Source organism: Typopeltis vanoorti, chromosome 7 (assembly GCF_054136105.1).
Source record: "Typopeltis vanoorti isolate ZY-2024b chromosome 7, IOZ_Tvanoo_1.0, whole genome shotgun sequence".
Taxonomy (NCBI): Eukaryota; Metazoa; Arthropoda; class Arachnida; order Uropygi; family Thelyphonidae; genus Typopeltis; species Typopeltis vanoorti.
Window position 1 is genome coordinate 119,817,473 of NC_143555.1, and position 17,387 is coordinate 119,834,859.

The 17,387-nt window shown below is 36.5% G+C and overlaps 1 protein-coding gene across 1 annotated transcript in view; it reads right to left on the minus strand.

The window, feature by feature from the left end:
* The window catches only part of Dhc36C (Dynein heavy chain at 36C), a 1,350,914-nt gene that overhangs the window by 1,048,531 nt on the left and 284,996 nt on the right, over window positions 1–17,387 (minus strand). Inside the window, 1 exon segment of the mRNA XM_090395101.1 lies at window positions 11,094–11,276. Coding sequence (XP_090251227.1) covers window positions 11,094–11,276 — 183 coding nt within the window.

Sequence of the window (17,387 nt, forward strand, 5' to 3'; positions counted from 1 at the left end):
TTGATGTCTATCTGTCACCCCTGATCCTAGTCAAGAATTTATATTCTAATTCCATATTCTCCAGTTTATGCAACAGCCTTTCATGTGGTATCCTATCAAATGCCTTAGAAAAATCCAACATTATCATAGTGTATCCATTCCTGTTATCCAACTTGACGGTAACATTGTTATAAAATATAAACAAATTGCTAAAGCATGACCTTCCTTTAGTAAACCCATGCTGCTCCTTACAGAATTTGTTTGTCCACCCATTTCTGTATACGAGTTCTTAATAAACTTCTCTCAAATCTTCACTATCACACCAGAGATACTGATGAGTCAGAAGTTAGATACAGCATGTTTTGCAACACCCTTATATAATCGAACTATCATACATTTCTTCCATTCCTGTGGTATCATTCCTGGGCTAAGACTCAAGTTATACAAACATGTTAAAGGCCTAGCCAATTTGGCTGAACATTTTCCTTTAGGAAACAGGCTGATATTCCATCTGTCGCAATTCTTAACCAGGTCATGCAGCAGCTCTTCATTTTCATGACCCTCTAACTCTTCATCCAAATGTAGCAGTAGTACTGTGTACCATGTTACATACACCTAGTTGATATATCTTAGCAAAGTGAGCACTCATTAATTGAACAATCTCATCAGCTTCCGACACTTGAGTACCATCTGCATTCAATAAAGTTATTCTTTCATATTCATTGTTTCTTTTGTTTGTGCCATAACAATAAAACTTTTTTGGATTGCCTTTAGATTGCATGGCCAATTTTTTTCATACTCCGATTTAGCTTTCTGCACGATACTCATTACTTTTTTTTTGGCTTGAGCTTTATATATTTCATAACTCCTCTCACTGTTATTCTCATGATATTCTTTCCACATCAAATTCTACTTATGGATCTCTTGCTTAATAAGGTTGCACATCCATTTCACTCCCAACATATTTATTCTTCGAACACTATAGATGAATTCGGACATTGCCTCATTTAAGCACTTTTTTCAGTATTGATTCCATAGGATCAAAGATAGTATTCTCCTAAGTTGATCATAATTTCCAGCTTTGTAGTTCAGCATGTAACCTATTTTAATTGGAGCATCAATACAATTAGATACTTCCCAAGAAAGCACAGCATGATCACTGTCACCAATTGGTGGTAAAACAGCCATATTCTTAACAGAGATCACTTCTGACGCTATGAGCAAATCTAACACTCTTTGACCTCGAGTTCCTTCTTTCACATGCTGCTTGAGAAAGTTGTCTTGTAACAATTCAATAAATTCCTCTTCTTTCTTATCATGAGATTTCTCTTCATCCAATCAATGTTTGGAAATTAAAGTCACTCATAATGATCATTCATTTGGTACCCATAAGGCTAAATTGGCAATGCATTTCTTCGTACCCTGCTACTGTGCCACCAGGTCTATAGCAACACCTCCACCATATATTTCATTCTGTTAACCTCCACTTCACACCAGATAGACTCAACCTCACCGCTATATGGGATATTGTTACCATCATTGCTTTCTTGTGTTTCTACCCTAACTGGACTTAAGTCATCTGATATCATGTTGAAGGCTTAATAGAATATATATAGCACTCTGAAAGGATCAAAACAGATTTTAATACTTCCATTATTTTGTCTCAGTCACTGAGACATCTTCAGGGATTACAAAAAAAATAATGTAACATACACTCAAATACCATACAATACTAAGCTAAACATGTGGGTGACTCTAAAGTCCTATCTAGGTAGTGTGCCCTCTATGGACGATTGTAGGTGGCCTAGAATGTAAGGTGGTATCTCTGATGATTAATGTTTCCCAAATTTTTGGAAGTTTAATGCAACCATATTTATTTAGATTTGGTTGATTTCTGAGAGCTACTGCAGATTCTAAAAATAGTCTTTCTTTTTTGAATTTACTGTGGTGGAGCATGGTGGCTTTTTTTCCAAGAGATCCTGTGGGTTGTATCCAAAACATGGTCTTCCAGGTATGACTGAGCATAGTTGTGGTTGCAGATGTGTTCTTCTAAGCGGATGGTTGCTGATCTATCGTTCTGTCCAAAGTATGCTAGCATACTTTGGACAGACATACTAGCATACAGGAACAAGGTACTTTATAAACTCCAGGCACTGAGAGAGGAGGAGGGAACTGATCTTTGGTAGACCGGATAAGGGTAGCAAGTTTGCAGTGGGGCTTAAATGCTGTCTGAAGGTTGTACTTTTTAAAAGTCTTGGCTATTTTTTCTGATGTGCCACAGATGTAGGGTATGATGGTGTCATTTCGGAACTCCTTCTGAAGATATGGATGGGGAATGGGGGAGGAACTGATTATTTTTTAAATACTATAATTGCTGTAGCCATTGGAGAGGAAGGTATTGTGTATGTTGTTGAGTTCAGTTGAAAGGGCGTTTCCACTGGAACAAAGATTGTGGGCTCTCTTGGTTAGAGTTTTGATAATGCCATATTGTTGAGTGGGGTGGTGGTGGGAGAGTTTATGAATGTATCTGCCTGTGCACATAAGTTTTCTATATACAGTGAAGGAAGGTGTAACATTAGGAAGGCATGTAACTAAGGAGACTAGGAAGAGTAAAATATTGTTCTTTTCCTTTTCCATCGTAAACTGGATTCTTGGATGTAGGCTGTTGAGGTGACTGAGGAAGGAGTCTAATGTGTCTGGGCCATGAGGCCAAATAGAGAACAAATCATCTACATATCTTAGCCAGATAGAGAAGGTTTGAGAGGAGCTGAGTCTAAGGTTCGTTTTTTCAAAATTTTCCATATAAAAATTGGCAAGATGGGGAACCCATGGCATTTCCTTCTATCTGTTTGTAAATTTTGTTCTTCCAAGAAAAATAACCAGAATTGATGACAAAGGAAAAAGAGATCTAAGATGTCAGGATGAAAAACGTTTTCTAAGAGTGTTACGGTATCAATTAAGGGGATATTGCTTACCAATATGTCTGTATTATTTAAAGTTATATTTTCTATATTGGGGTTTTAAAATGGGTAGAGTTTTTTTATATAGGATGTGGTAAGTCCAGTGGGGGGGGGGGGGGGGGCAGAGAGTTAGCTAGCTGCTTTGACAGTTTGTAGCAAGGCATTAGTGGCATCTACTATAGGTCTTAAAGGGGAAATTAAGTATGCGGATTTTTAGCAAACTGTATATTCGGGGGGGGGGGGGGGTGCAGAAATACTGGAAGCATTAAAATCTGTTTTAATTCTTTTTGAGTGCTGTATACATTCTATTAAGCTTCTAACATGATGTCCTCATAGCACTTAAGCCTCAACACACGGATTCATTAGAATACCCATTACACTCAATCCCCACTTACCATATCTGATTCTGATAACTAGGTTTCACTAATGCCAACAATCTTAGGCCATATCGTATTCAATAAAGCAACGAACTCAATCCCTTTGTTTCTAATGCTCCTGGCATTTGTGTATAGACATAATAAATTACCACCTAGCTTATTCTTATAATTAGATATGCAGTCTATTTGGTCTTGTTCTAGAATTTTCTCTTTTCCCTCCCCAGACATACTTAAAAGGTCCAAACCGAAAGCTTATTTTCCACCCCTTCGCCACATACATAACCATGTTCGAAGACATTCATATCTTTATCATGTTTTTTTACCATAACTGAACTTTCACACGCATTTCTTCTATTCCACCCTTGATGATCTCGTTTCCCTGAGTCTCTGAATTAGGTCTCATACCAAGAAGTAATTTCTCCAGGCTCCTGATGCCAAATGAATTCAAGTGCAGGTCATCCTTCTCATACTTTTCTGCCATCAAACTCACTCCAAACATCTAAAAATTCACATCCATTTCTTCTGCACAGCTGAGCATGAAATCTTTTGCTATCATTGCCCTCCTCTTTCATATCTTCTGTCATACTATATTTGTCACTACTTATTACCTACCAGAACCACATCTCTTTTACTTTTCTTTTTTGTTTTTCAATTACATTTGTCATATCTGAGTATGCTTGTAAGAACTGCCTGTTATATCATTCTGTGATCTTGTATTGATGATGCTTATGAAAACAAACATGGCTTTACCCTTGTTCTAAAGGAGGAGTGGGCCAGTTTGCCCCAAGAACTCCTGAATCACTTAGTGCTAAGCATGGTACAATATTGTGAGAGCTGCATCATAGTTCAGAGTGGACATGTTCCATACTGGAATGTCTCCCCATATAGTTTTTTGTAAGAACTATAGATTAATTCTTTAACTACATCCTTTGAAAATTTGTAACTTTTGCCAAAAATGTATTGCAATTTAATTTGCATGACATTTACAACACATTTTTTGTGTGAAATAATTTATTAGTATGCTGGCAATAAATTTATGTCTACATTTGGCTGTAATTATGAATTTTTTTTCATATACAGGTAACAGTGGAGATCGTCCTTAGTTTTATTTTGGACATAGTGTATATTATATATTAAAATAACAATTTACTAATACTCTCTCACATTAACTAATCAAAACACACAATGATAATTTCAAATCAAAACATAAACCAATATTACTTATCTTTCTGCAGAAACAAATGCACAACTTCCAGCTTTTGATCATAAAACTTCAAGTTAATGTCTCTTTATTTGTGCAGGTATATTTAGAAAAAAATTTAGTATATAATCATGTGTATATTATATCAACAATACACATATAATGTACATGTGTATATTATATCAACAATACACATATAATGTACATGTGTATTATATCAACCTTAATTTATAAAGATGTACGTCGATAATTTTTAATGGTGATTCTATGATAAGGGAGATACTTTATGAAAGCACTACAAAATCTCGTTTCTCTGGTGTGAAAATTAATAGCATTAGTAATGCTGTCAGAATGCAGAAAAGGAAGTGAAATAATTAAAGGGTGAAAGAATTAATTGTTTTGGCTGGAACCAATGACTTGAAAAGTGAGAAGTACTGTTTGAGGGAAGATGTGAAAGAATTATTGGAAGTGAAAAAGAAGTGCAAGAAGGTAAGTTTGTAAGTTGGTTGACATGCTACAATAGAAGCAAACTAAGAAGGAGAGCAATGATAGCTAATGAATCAATACATAGGTTGTGTAGAAGGAATAGATGAAGGAACAGAAACTAATGGACTTGACCTAAATGAATTCAGAGTTTGGTTTCAAGAAGGAACTTTGTTCATTGAGAGTGTGGAAGCTCAAAGAAAGAAACTTTTAAAGAAATTAGGGTGGATGCAGGAATGTTTTGTGTGAAGGTGCCCATGAAGCAAATAAGTACGAGAATTATCAACACGTGCAGAATCTAGTCACTCACATTGAATAGGGTAGTTGAATAGGGTAGTCAATTTAAGAAGTAAAGAGGGTTGGGGCCAACAGGGATGCTGCAGGGAACAGGAGGGAGGAGTTTTTGGAATTGGTTAGTTCAACCTTGACAAAAGTTAAAGGTTATTATTATTATTATTATTATTATTTGACGCCTCCAGGGAGTCCAAAGACTCATCGAGGGAGAGTGTGCCAAGAGCAGTGAACGATTGGCCCCCTTCCAACTACTAATCATGCTCAAATTTACTTAACTGAGCCATCAGTAGCAGAGGCTCTACCAATCAACCAACCTTTGCTGGCTTAGGTTAGTGAGACTTAGATCAGCGCTTCCCAAACTGTGGGCCATAGGTTCTGTTGAGGAAGGGGGGGCATGAAATATCTTTTTTCAAATTTAAAATGAAATATCTTTTTCAAAAACAAATTTAAAATCTTTTAAGACTAAGTAGTTTTTTATCTTAAAAGAAATGTATTTAATTTTTATTATTTATTATTTCTTTTTTGTTATTTTTTATATTTTAATTTAAAAAATCACACATTTAATTTAAAAAAATCACAGCTTGCTTCCTGCATATTTCGGTGCATAATGAAAATTAGTAAATATATGCTTATTCATATAAGTTTCATTTCAAAGCAGAAATCTAAGAATTGCAGTTTCAAATATTTCACCAGATATTGGTGTAGAGTATTGAAACACATCCATTTAAATTGTTATTAAACTTCTTTTATGTTTTTAATTCTTTCTTTATTACTAATTGTTTTACATTTCATGTGCTTGTACTGCAAATGTACAATAACAATATATCTATCTATCTATATAAAAATATGAGATAATGTGCCATGTCAAATGTGTATGTAAGATGCTAAAAATGTAATATTTGCATTTGATTTTTGCAATATTTGCTGTGTATATTTTGTATTGAATATAAATATAATAAATATTATAATAATATATGCCTATATTATGATTTTTTTCGAGGGCAGACTGTGAAATATTTAAATTTTTCCAAAGGGTTCTCTGACATCCAGAAGTTTGGGGAGCACTGACTTAGATAACAACAGATGATGTAGTTACAGGGATAGAATGTGATGGATTATTTTCAGGGAGAATAGAGTAAACAGGACAGGGGGAGGGATACTTCTAATGATAAGATTAGCCATGCAGACGACAGTTCTTCTGAGTCAATCTTTTGTGGGATTGAAACCAACAAAACAAAATATCAGGGAAGGGGGGGGGATGTGAAAGACATGCTTGCACTCATTGTACTAATCAGTAGATTAGTACAATGAGTGCAAGCCATAATTATTATGGGGACTTCAACTCAGAAACACAGACTGGAAGAAAGAAAGATCATACGGCAGGAAGAAAATGATATTTATACACTTAATAAGAGATAATTACAGGCAGTTCCCATTTTATGAATTAAATGGTTCCTGGCGACCATTCGTTAATCGGGAATTCGTAAAGCAGGAGTTTATTTGCCTTAGAAATAATGCTATAAGAGAGAGTTACGTTTGTAAGAAGGAATATAAAAAATATAAAATGAATACTAAATGATAAGAAAAGACTTTACTGGCCAAAGATTTACATATTTAAAAAATAACATAAGAAAAATTTAAAATTAAAAAAGATTTTTTGAAAAAAAAAATTAGCTCATTTCTATATCACCGGTGAATTGGCAGCCGTTGAAACAGTCCAGGAAACATTAGGAAGCTTCAGCGCATTTTTTTTTTCAAAGAAGGCCTCGAGTGCCATATGCTTCGTTGACATTCGCTTCTTTTCATTTAAAATAGCTTAATAGCAAGCAGAAGCATTATTTGTTTCGCAAAGGAAAATTTACTAAATCGGTCAAAGTCTGGATCATGTGATTCAAAGATTGCGTGAACTTTTTCAAGAGGTTTAAATGTTTCTTCTAGGCCTTTCAAAGTGAAAACCCGAGTTGGAGCTTCATATTTGTTATCTTCCTTGTCTTTTTCTTCTTCGTGTATTTCTTGCTCCTTTAATTCAAGGAGATCATTGGGTGAGAGTTCCACAGTGTGAGATTGAAGCAGCTCGTTAACATCCCTTTCCGAAACTTCCATTTGCAACTGGTTAACACGTTCGCTACCACGCTACTTCGGCATAGTATGTTCCCATATGCCAAGCAATTTCACTTCTTCAAGGTCAGTACAGTAATCTCGTTGCCGGCGGTAAGCATCATACGAATATACTCGTAGTTGGCTTGTGCAGAGTATATACTATCTATGAGAATACACAGTTTTGATGCTAGCTCCACAAGACAAACATTTTCACTTCTTCAAGGTCAGTACAGTAATCTCGTTGCCGGCGGTAAGCGTCATACGAGTATACTTCTAGCTGGCTTGTGTAGCTGGTTTACCAACTACAAGTATACTCGTAGTTGGCAGCGAATGTGTTAACCATAACCTAAGATTGCTTGAGTTTCAGAATTTACAATCTTTGTTGGGTCTTCAAAGCCTTCGAAATTATCATGAAATTGAGGACAAAGTTTATGCCATAATCCTTTTATAGTTTTTTTGGAAACTTTATGCCAGGCGCTCTGCATTACCCGTATTGCATTTAAAATGTTGAATCTCTTCCAAAACTTTTTGATAGAAAAGTTTCCATCTTTATCAGTTGCTTCTATTAACATTTCAAAAGTGTCTTTGAGACAATGTGCTTTAAATCACATCGCAATCACTCCCTGATCCATTGGATGTAAAAAAGAAGTTGTATTTGGGTGGTAAAAAGACTATTTTTACATTATGGCAAATGTAAGCTACTAATGAGGGATGGCTAGATACACTGTCAATTATCAGAAGCACTTTAAATGGAATTTGTTTTTTCTCACAATAAAATTTCACTTCAGGAACAAAGTGATGCATAAGCCAATCTTCGAATAGGGAACCCGTGAGCCAAGGCCTTCTTATTTGTCTTCTATATTACATAATTCTACATTATGGTTGTGAGGGGATCTAGCTGAGGAATTAGATAAGTACCAGATTGATATAATTGGGGTGACTGAAACAAAAAGACCAAAACTGGTGAGATCTTTCTGAGCAATAAATACAAAATGTTATATTCAGGCAATGACAATCAAGGAAAAGAAGGAGTACCCATAGTATTCAACACAAAATACGAGGCTAATCTTCTTGAATGGCAGTCAGTCTCAAGTAGAGTAATGTGGGCAAATATGAGAATGGTGAAATGGACAATGAGACTTATTTGTGCCTAAGAGTTCCCACAGTAGGTTCTACTAAGTTAGATGTGAAGGAATTTTTTGAGGAGCTAGAGAAAGCAGCTGATACAATGAAATAGGAAAAGTTGGTCCGTGTTGAGGATCTAAATAGCAGAGTAGGAAATGATTGTGAGACATACAAAAATATTTTGGGAAAATTTGGAGAAAAGAGCAAAGCTAATAATAATTACTAATAATTACTAACACCATGTTCCAACATAAAAATGTGCACAAATTCACATGGAGAGAAGAGGCTAGGAATAAGAAAAGTCTCATTGACTATGTTATTGTTGATAGTGATGTTTTCTCCCTGGTGCAGGACACCAGAGTGTACAGAGGATTTGAAATTGGAAGAGATCACTATTTAGTCTTGAGCAGGATAAAATTGAATTTCATATTGAAAAGAATGACATGTAAGAAAGTTTTAAATCGAATAAAAGTTGAGCAGCTCTCAGATGTGAACTGTAGGCTAAAATACACAAAGATTATTGAAGAAAAAATGAAAAGAGTTTGAGAACAGGAATCAAACCTTGGAGATTCAGTAGCAAACTCTGAAGAAAACATTGATTGATTCTGCCAGAGAGGCATGTGGTGAGGTTGTGTGCAAGGATAAAAAAATCAGAACTCCCTGGTGGACAAAGGAAGCTAAAGAGGCAGTGAAGGAAAAGAAGAAAGCACATCAAAAGTTCCTGGCAAATAAGTCAGCTTTTACTCTTACAGAATATAGAGGCAAATGGAAGAAAGCTAAGCAGTGTGTAAAACTAGCTAAACAAAAGTCATGGGAGGACTTTGGCAAGAATATAGAAAATAAATATCAAGAAGGTGGCAAAATATTCTGGAGGTTGTTGAAGAAGCTTAGGAATGGAGGAAAGAGTGCTGTAAAAGGAGTTAGAGATGATAAAGGTGACATGAAAACAGGAGAAAAAAGATATCCTTGAAGTATGGAGTAATTACTTTGAAAAACTGCTAAATGAAACAAGCAGTGATGACAGCACAGTAGTAAAAAACACTGACCAGGCATGCAGTCAGGAATACATATCCATACTTGAAGTAGAAAAAGCCATCAAAGGCTTGAAATGTGGAAAGGCAGCAGGAGTAGATGATATTCGACCAGAAATGCTGAAGTATGGTGGTATAAGAGTCTTACAGTGGCTGCACTGCACAGTTCAGAAAGCCTGGACAGAGGGACGAATTCCTGATGATTGGAGTAGAGCTCTTGTAGTACCCATATATAAAAAGGGAAATAAAACTGAATGTGAGAATTACAGAGGTATTTCCCTACTGAGTGTTCCTGGCAAGATCTATGCAAGTATATTTGAGAAATGGTTGAGAAGAATTGTAGAAGAAAAGCTTGGTGAAGAACAAGCTAGATTCAGGCCAAATAGAGGCTGTCAGGATTAAATCTTCACTTTACAACAAACAGTCGAGAAAGCATGGGAATATAACAAAGATCTGTATTTAAGTTTTGTCAATTTGGAAAAGGCATATGACAAGGTGCCAAGAGAGAAGCTATTCAATACACTGCAGTTATATGGTGTCAATGGGGCATTATATCAAGCAATACTTAGTCTTTATTCGAGTTGTAAGTCAGCAGTTAGAATTGAAGGAAGTACAGGAAGATGGTTTAATGTTAAATCTGGTGTGAGACAAGGATGTACATTATCCCCTCTGTTATTCATTATCTATATGGATAACATTATGAAGGAATGTGGTATTAAACATGATATCAAAATTGGAGATGTTAATGTCAGCTCTTTGCTTTATGCGGATGATGTTATACTTCTAAATAAATCCGCTACAAGTCTGCAAGATTCTCTGACTAAATTCAATTGCTGTTGTAATAGATATAGTATGAAGGTCAGCAATAAAAAGACAAAGACAGTGAAAATAGGCAGAATCATTGAAAATGTCAACTGTGTTGTGAATGGAGAACGCGTGGAACAAGTAAAGCATTTCAGCTACTTAGGCACGATTTTTACTGAAGATGGTAAATTAAATATAGAAATAGACAACAGATTCAGCAAAGCTGGTATAGTGGAAAGTCAATTGAATAAATTCATATGGAATAAGAGAGAAATTAGTCGGAACACTAAATTATCTGTATACAAGACAGTGTTCAAACTAGTCTAGGGATACACAGTAATACACAGAGAATCCAAAGGCGAGTGATCTGTGAAAGTTAGTTGATAGGCAAAAGGAGGTGATATGATAGAAGCATTTAAGTTACTTTAAGGCTTTTATAAGAATGATGTAGGGGAAATGTTTCAGCACTTGGCTAGAGGTGACAGAACAATAGGTCATTCCTGGAAGTTGGTCAAGAGTGTGGTTAGCAAGGGTATGTGAGGACTAGATTTTTTGCTTGGAGAGTGGTGGATAAATGAAATGGGTTGCCATCAGTTGTGTTGCTCTGACTGTTAACAGTTTCAAAGAGACAGGTATGATTAATATTGTGTTGGTGGTTTGGGATTTCTACGATGAGTCTTAGGACTCCATGATAATAATAATAATTAAAAAAACTACTAAAAAGAGAATGACACTTAACTGTTGCAGGAGATGCGGCTTCAAGATCCATTGGCTCAAATATAAGATTTGTTGTTGGAGCCAGCTGAATGATTTCTCCACTCATTAGACAGAGTTTTTTATTGTCATCTAAAACAGTATTCATGTTTTCAATCCAAATGGCATCTACTGGGCCATCAAATATCAGCCACTTTCTATCAGGTGTCTAAAAGTAACAGTAAAAGGAATTGATAAGTAAACATTAGAAATATAGAAACAGAAATAATTTTTCTGTTACCAACATAAATGCATGTATGCATGCATGCGCACGCACGCACACACACACACACACACACACACACACACACACGCATGCACACACACACACACACACACACACACACACAAATGTATAATAAATCAGTTTTTGTATGCTGACTTCAACATAACACAACAGTACATACAAATAAATGGGATAGTTATGCACTTAACTGTATTTATTCTAAATTTGAAAGAAATACAGGGGAAGGGACAAGTTAGTGATCTAGAAATATTTATATTCAGTTGGGAGTGGTACCCATTGGCTAAAAAATGGTTATCTGTAGCAAAAAAAAAAAAAAAAAAAGCATCAAACTTATCTGTATATTGCTCATGGAAACATAACTAATGAAGGCTGATGTTTAATTTTTTGAAGTTGGTGGTAGGTTGTGGGCTGTCAGTTTAGAATCTAACCACCCACAGGCATAGATTTTATAAGTGTCTTTAGGTGATAGGCATACTTCATAGCCTGCTGTGAACTACTCACTGTTAAATTTTAAACCTAAAATAGCCTGAGAAAGTACTATGTTCAGTATTTAGTTCCTAGTATCTAGTAAAAGTGGTAAAAGAAAACAATATTAATCTGCTCTACCTAGGTACTAGGTAGGTAGAGCAGATTAATACTGTTTTCTTTTTATTATTGTTACTATCATTGTTATTATTATTATACAGGTATCTCCATGGAATCAGAGGACTCATCATGGTATACTCATTATTCGCACACTAGCCATTATGCACACAATACCTATCATACCTCAAACTCTTTTACTGACAAACCACTCATAACCATCTCTGGAATCTATTCCACCCATTTCCCTCCCAACAAGCAAAAAAGTCGTCTTAACACCCTTGCTTACCATACTTTAACATAATTTCCATGGGTGACTCTCCCATTCTCTACCTTCTTGCATGTACTGAAAAAAAAAGTCTTCAGTGTCAATCCTATAAAGCTCCTTTAATAATTTGTTATCGTTTCCATCATTTTCTACCATTTTCCCTATTAGCTAGTTTTATGAAGCACACAGACTATCATTTTATTCTCATAGGGAGCATTCCACAGACATGCCACAATCTTTGTCACTTGCCTCTGGATCCCACTCCTTCCTTCCCACAGAATTCATATTCGTGTGCAGTAATCCAGATATGGCCTTATTAAAGTACTGTCAATGGCAATAATAAACCTCCCTATCCCTGCTTGTTAGTATGTTTCTTCAACAACCCACGTAATTTGATGTGCTGTTTTGGATACCTTTACAATATGCCCTTTAAACTCCCTGTCCACAACCCCCCTCCCCACAGCAAGTCCCTGCTTCATCAGTTTCCTGCAGATCATTTCCATCAATATAGTAGTACACAGCTTGTGATGCCTTCTTTCCAAAGTGCATCGCATTACACTTGGCCAGATTAAGCAGAAGCTACACCTAATTGATTGGAAAAGTACCTGCTCTTTACATCATACAAAAAACTGGTATGAACAAAAATTTAAAGAAGCCTGTGAAATTCTGATTAACCAAACCTAATCTCAACAATAATGGTGGCATAAAAATTCCAAGAATTTGGATGCCACACATTCAGCCTACTTAGTTTCCAGCATACCCTGACTTTAGGACTTTAAGCAATTTTCAGCTTTTATTGGAAACAATTCCATACCAGTTGGTTGGAATTTATATGTATACTTATATAGTTATGTTGCTCTCCAGCCCAATTTAATTTTGTAACCTAATAGATAATAATAATAGGACTCTAGCTTTGATGTAGTAAAGGTTTTTTTTTTTCCACCAGAGGGAAGGCCAATAATTGTTGTAATGGTTGGTCAGTAACTTTAGCAAACCATGTAGATTATAATGCAGCTTGTTTCTTTGTATATATGTGTATGCTCCAGATGATGATCTTTATATGAAGGTCAAACCGCTGAGTGCTCATTTTGGTTTATATTAAACTAAAGTTTTGTTCTAACACGGTAGTTATTATTATTATTATTATTATTATTATTATTAAACAAGACCTCATGGAGTCAAAGACTCATCTAGGAGGTCCTTTTATCTCTCACACATTCAAACTCCTTGCAGACACCACACTCTCAGGCAAGGCATTCCAATCATTCACAACTCTGCACGAAAAAAACCTGCCTCTCACTCCCCTACTCACACCTTCTTTATACAGTTTCCAGGGATGACCTGGTTCTCTCCTAATCTCCCACTATTCTCTGTAGAACTTCTCCACCATTGATCCTATAACAACCCCTTACCAACTTGTAGGTCTCTATCATATCTCCCCTCTTCCTTCTCTCCACTAGACTCTGCAAATTACATCTTTTCAATCTTTCCTCATACTCGACATTCCAGAGGTCAGAAACTACCTTAGTCATTCGCCTTTAGACCCTTTCCAACATCTCTTCATCCTTCTGAAAACCAGGTGACCAAATCTGGGCACAATAGTCCATGTGTGGCCTAATCAAAGCCTTATACAATGGAACAAGAATCTCCCTACTTCTACACATCAGTGTCCTCCTCATCATTCCCAGAAGTCTTTGTGTTGTCTTCACGATTTTGGCGATGTGTCCCCTAAATTTTAGATCCTTATTCACTATCACTCCCAGATCTCTTATTTCCTCTACTTCCAACAATATATTCTCACAAAGCATAAATTCTGCATCCCATCTTTGTTTTCCAAATTTTAAAACCTTACATTTTGCAACATTGAACTTGCATCCCCATTTACTTGCCCAATCACTCAATTTATTCAAGTCTTCTTGCAAGGCCACAACATCTTCACTACTCTTTATGGTTCGTCCCAACTTTGCATCATCTGCAAACAACTGAATATCTCCATCCAAATCTTCGCCAATATCATTAATATACAAGTTAAATAGTAATGGCCCTAAAACAGATCCCTGAGGCACTCCACTAGTGACTTTCCTTTTCCTGGATATTGCACCCCCATACAGAACTTGTTGATACTTATCAGATAGCCAGTCTCCAATCCAATGCACTAATCTAATATCCAACCCCATCTGCTCTAGTTTGACTGTCAACTTATCATGAGGTACTCTATCAAAAGCTTTTGCAAAATCCAAATATATTACTGTGTATCCTTCTCCTCTGTCCAAGGAAGCAGTCACTTTATTGTAATAAGTAAGTAGATTACTAAAACACGACCTCCCTTTAGCAAATCCATGCTGTCCATCAAAGATTATACCATTGTTGTCAACCCAACTCTGGATCCTAGTTCTCACAAGCTTCTCCAACAACTTAACCACAACACCTGACGCACAGATAGGCCTATAGTTTGATGCTTGAGTACGATCACCTCCTTTATGAAGTGGCACAATCTTGCCCTCCTTCCACTCTTTAGGGACTTGACCAAGTGCAAGACTCGTATTAAAAAAATATGTCAAGGCAGGTGTCAACTCTCTGGCACATTCCTTCAGAATACGCGGTGATATATTATCAAGTCCCACTGCCTTATTTACATCTAGTTTACTCAAATCCCCAAACACTTCTTGCTCACTTACAGTCAGTCTCTCCTCCCCATCATCAACTGCTCTCTCCATGAAGTCACATTCACAAGATTGAAAGATCTTTATGAACTGCTCATTAAGTATCTCCACCACACATTCTGCAACAGCTGTCTTTATACCATTTCCTCCAATCAATGTCATCCTTCCATAATCATTCTTTCTTTTGCTGGCTACATATCGAAAGAACGCCCTAGGATTCTTTTTAGCTTCATTAGCTAACTGCTGTTCATACCGCTCTTTAGCTACTCTCACCAACCAAGTCACTCTTCTTGCCTGGTCTTTGTAGAACTCATGAAATTGGTTACTTCCACTTCTCTTATGCTGCCTCCACAATGCCCTTTTTCTCTGTATTGCATGCTTAATCTCTTTATTCATCCATCTCACACCTAACTTATTTAACCTTCTCACCCGTGGTATACATTTAGACATTGCATCCACTAAATATTTTTTGAAAATCCCCCAAGCTGCATTGATCTCTTTTCCAGCTAACTCCTCATTCCATGCTACACCTGCAAGCTGTCTCCTGAGCTCTTCATAATCATCCCCCTTGTAGTTCCACATATACCCTTTTTTCACAGGGGTCCTTGCACTGCTGGCAACCACCCAAGTAATCACCTCATAGTCACTTTCACCAATTGGTGGATGATTTGATACCTCATTGATAATTACATCCTCCGATGAGATGACCAAATCCAAGACCCTTAATCCTCTTGTGCCCTCTGTTACATACTGTCTGAGGTAGTTATCCCTCAAAAACTCAAGAAACTCATTTTCTTTACTTCCAGTTGCTATCTCTTCATTCCAGTCTATATTGCCATAATTAAAATCACCCATAATGATCACCCTTTTCTTATTTGCTTGGCTTATTTGACTATACATTTCACTATCACCACCATCCACATTACCAGGTCTATAACAACATCCCACGAAGTATTTGATTTTATTCACCTCTATCTCACACCATACTGCCTCAAAACCACTGGCCCCATTTCTTTATTTTTTTTTTCATAATGTAGAAAAAGACAGCTATTTAACTTTGCCCCTACTGCCAGTCTATTTAAATCAACTCCATTCTTACTTTATCATAAAAGAGTAAGCAAATTAAGCAAGACTTATCCTTCACAAAACCATGCTGTTCCTTATAAAGTATCATATTCCTATCCACCCAGTTCTGAATTGTCTTTTACCAATTTTGTTAATACCTTAACCATCATTCCTGAAATGCTGATTATCCTATAATTTGCTACTTCTGTCTTGAAACCTCATTTATGAGCTGGAACTATTTTGCCTTCTTTCCACCAACTGGCACCTTCCACTATACAATTATTCACAAGATTCTAAACTGCTCCAATATTTCGACCTTTATTCCTCCATCAATCAGTGTCACATCCAGTATTGCAATCTTAACACTTACATGGTTCACCTTGCAAAATGATAACTCAGTAACTCAACCATTTGGTTTGCTTTCGTTATCTCCCTACCATGAGTACTTTTTAAGGTCATCCTGCAATAGTCATTCCTCCTTTTATTTGCAACATAGTAAAAAAACAATTTCAGATTTCTTTTGTCCTCATCAGCTGTATTTCTCTGATAATAATAATTTGGTTTGGCCTTACTTACTATACCAATCACACTTGTTGCCTGTGCCTTGTACCGCTCTTGGGCAATGCAGTTCTTATAAAGAAAAGACTGTTTTCTTTATACTCCTTCCAAAACCTGGGTGGTTGCCAGCAGTGCAAGGACACCTGTGACAAAAGGGTATATGTGGAACTACAAGGGGGGGGGGGTGATTATAAAGAGCTCAGGAGACAGCTTGCAGGTGTAGCATGGAATGAGGAGTTAGCTGGAAAAGAGATCAATGCAGCTTGGAGGATTTTCAAAAACTATTTAGTAGATGCAATGTCTAAATGTATACCATGGTGAGAAGGTTAAATAAGGTAGGTGTGAGATGGATGAATAAAGAGATTAAGCATGCAATACAGAGAAAAAGGACATTGTGGAGGCAGCATAAGAGAAGTAGAAGTAATCAATTTCATGAGGTTTACAAAGAACAGGCAAGGGGGGGGGGGTGACTTGGTTGGTGAGAGTAGCTAAAGAGAGGTATGAACAGCAGTTAGCTAATGAAGCCAAAAAGAATCCTAGGGAGTTCTTTCGATGTGTAGCCAGCAAAAGAAAGAATGATTATGGAAGGATGGCATTGACTGGACGAAATGGTATAAAGACAGCTGTTGCAGAATGTGTGGTGGAGATACTTAATGGGCAGTTCATAAAGATCTTTCAATCTTGTGAATGTGACTTCATGGAGAGATTAAGAGCAGTTGATGATGGGGGGGGGGAGAGTCTGACTGTAAGTGAGCAAGAAGTGTTTGGGGAGTTGAGTAAACTAGATGTAAATAAGGCTGTGGGACTTGATAATATATCACCGTGTATTTTGAAGGAATGTGCCAGAGAGTTGACACCTGCCTTGATATATTTTTTTAAAATGAGTCTTGCACTTGG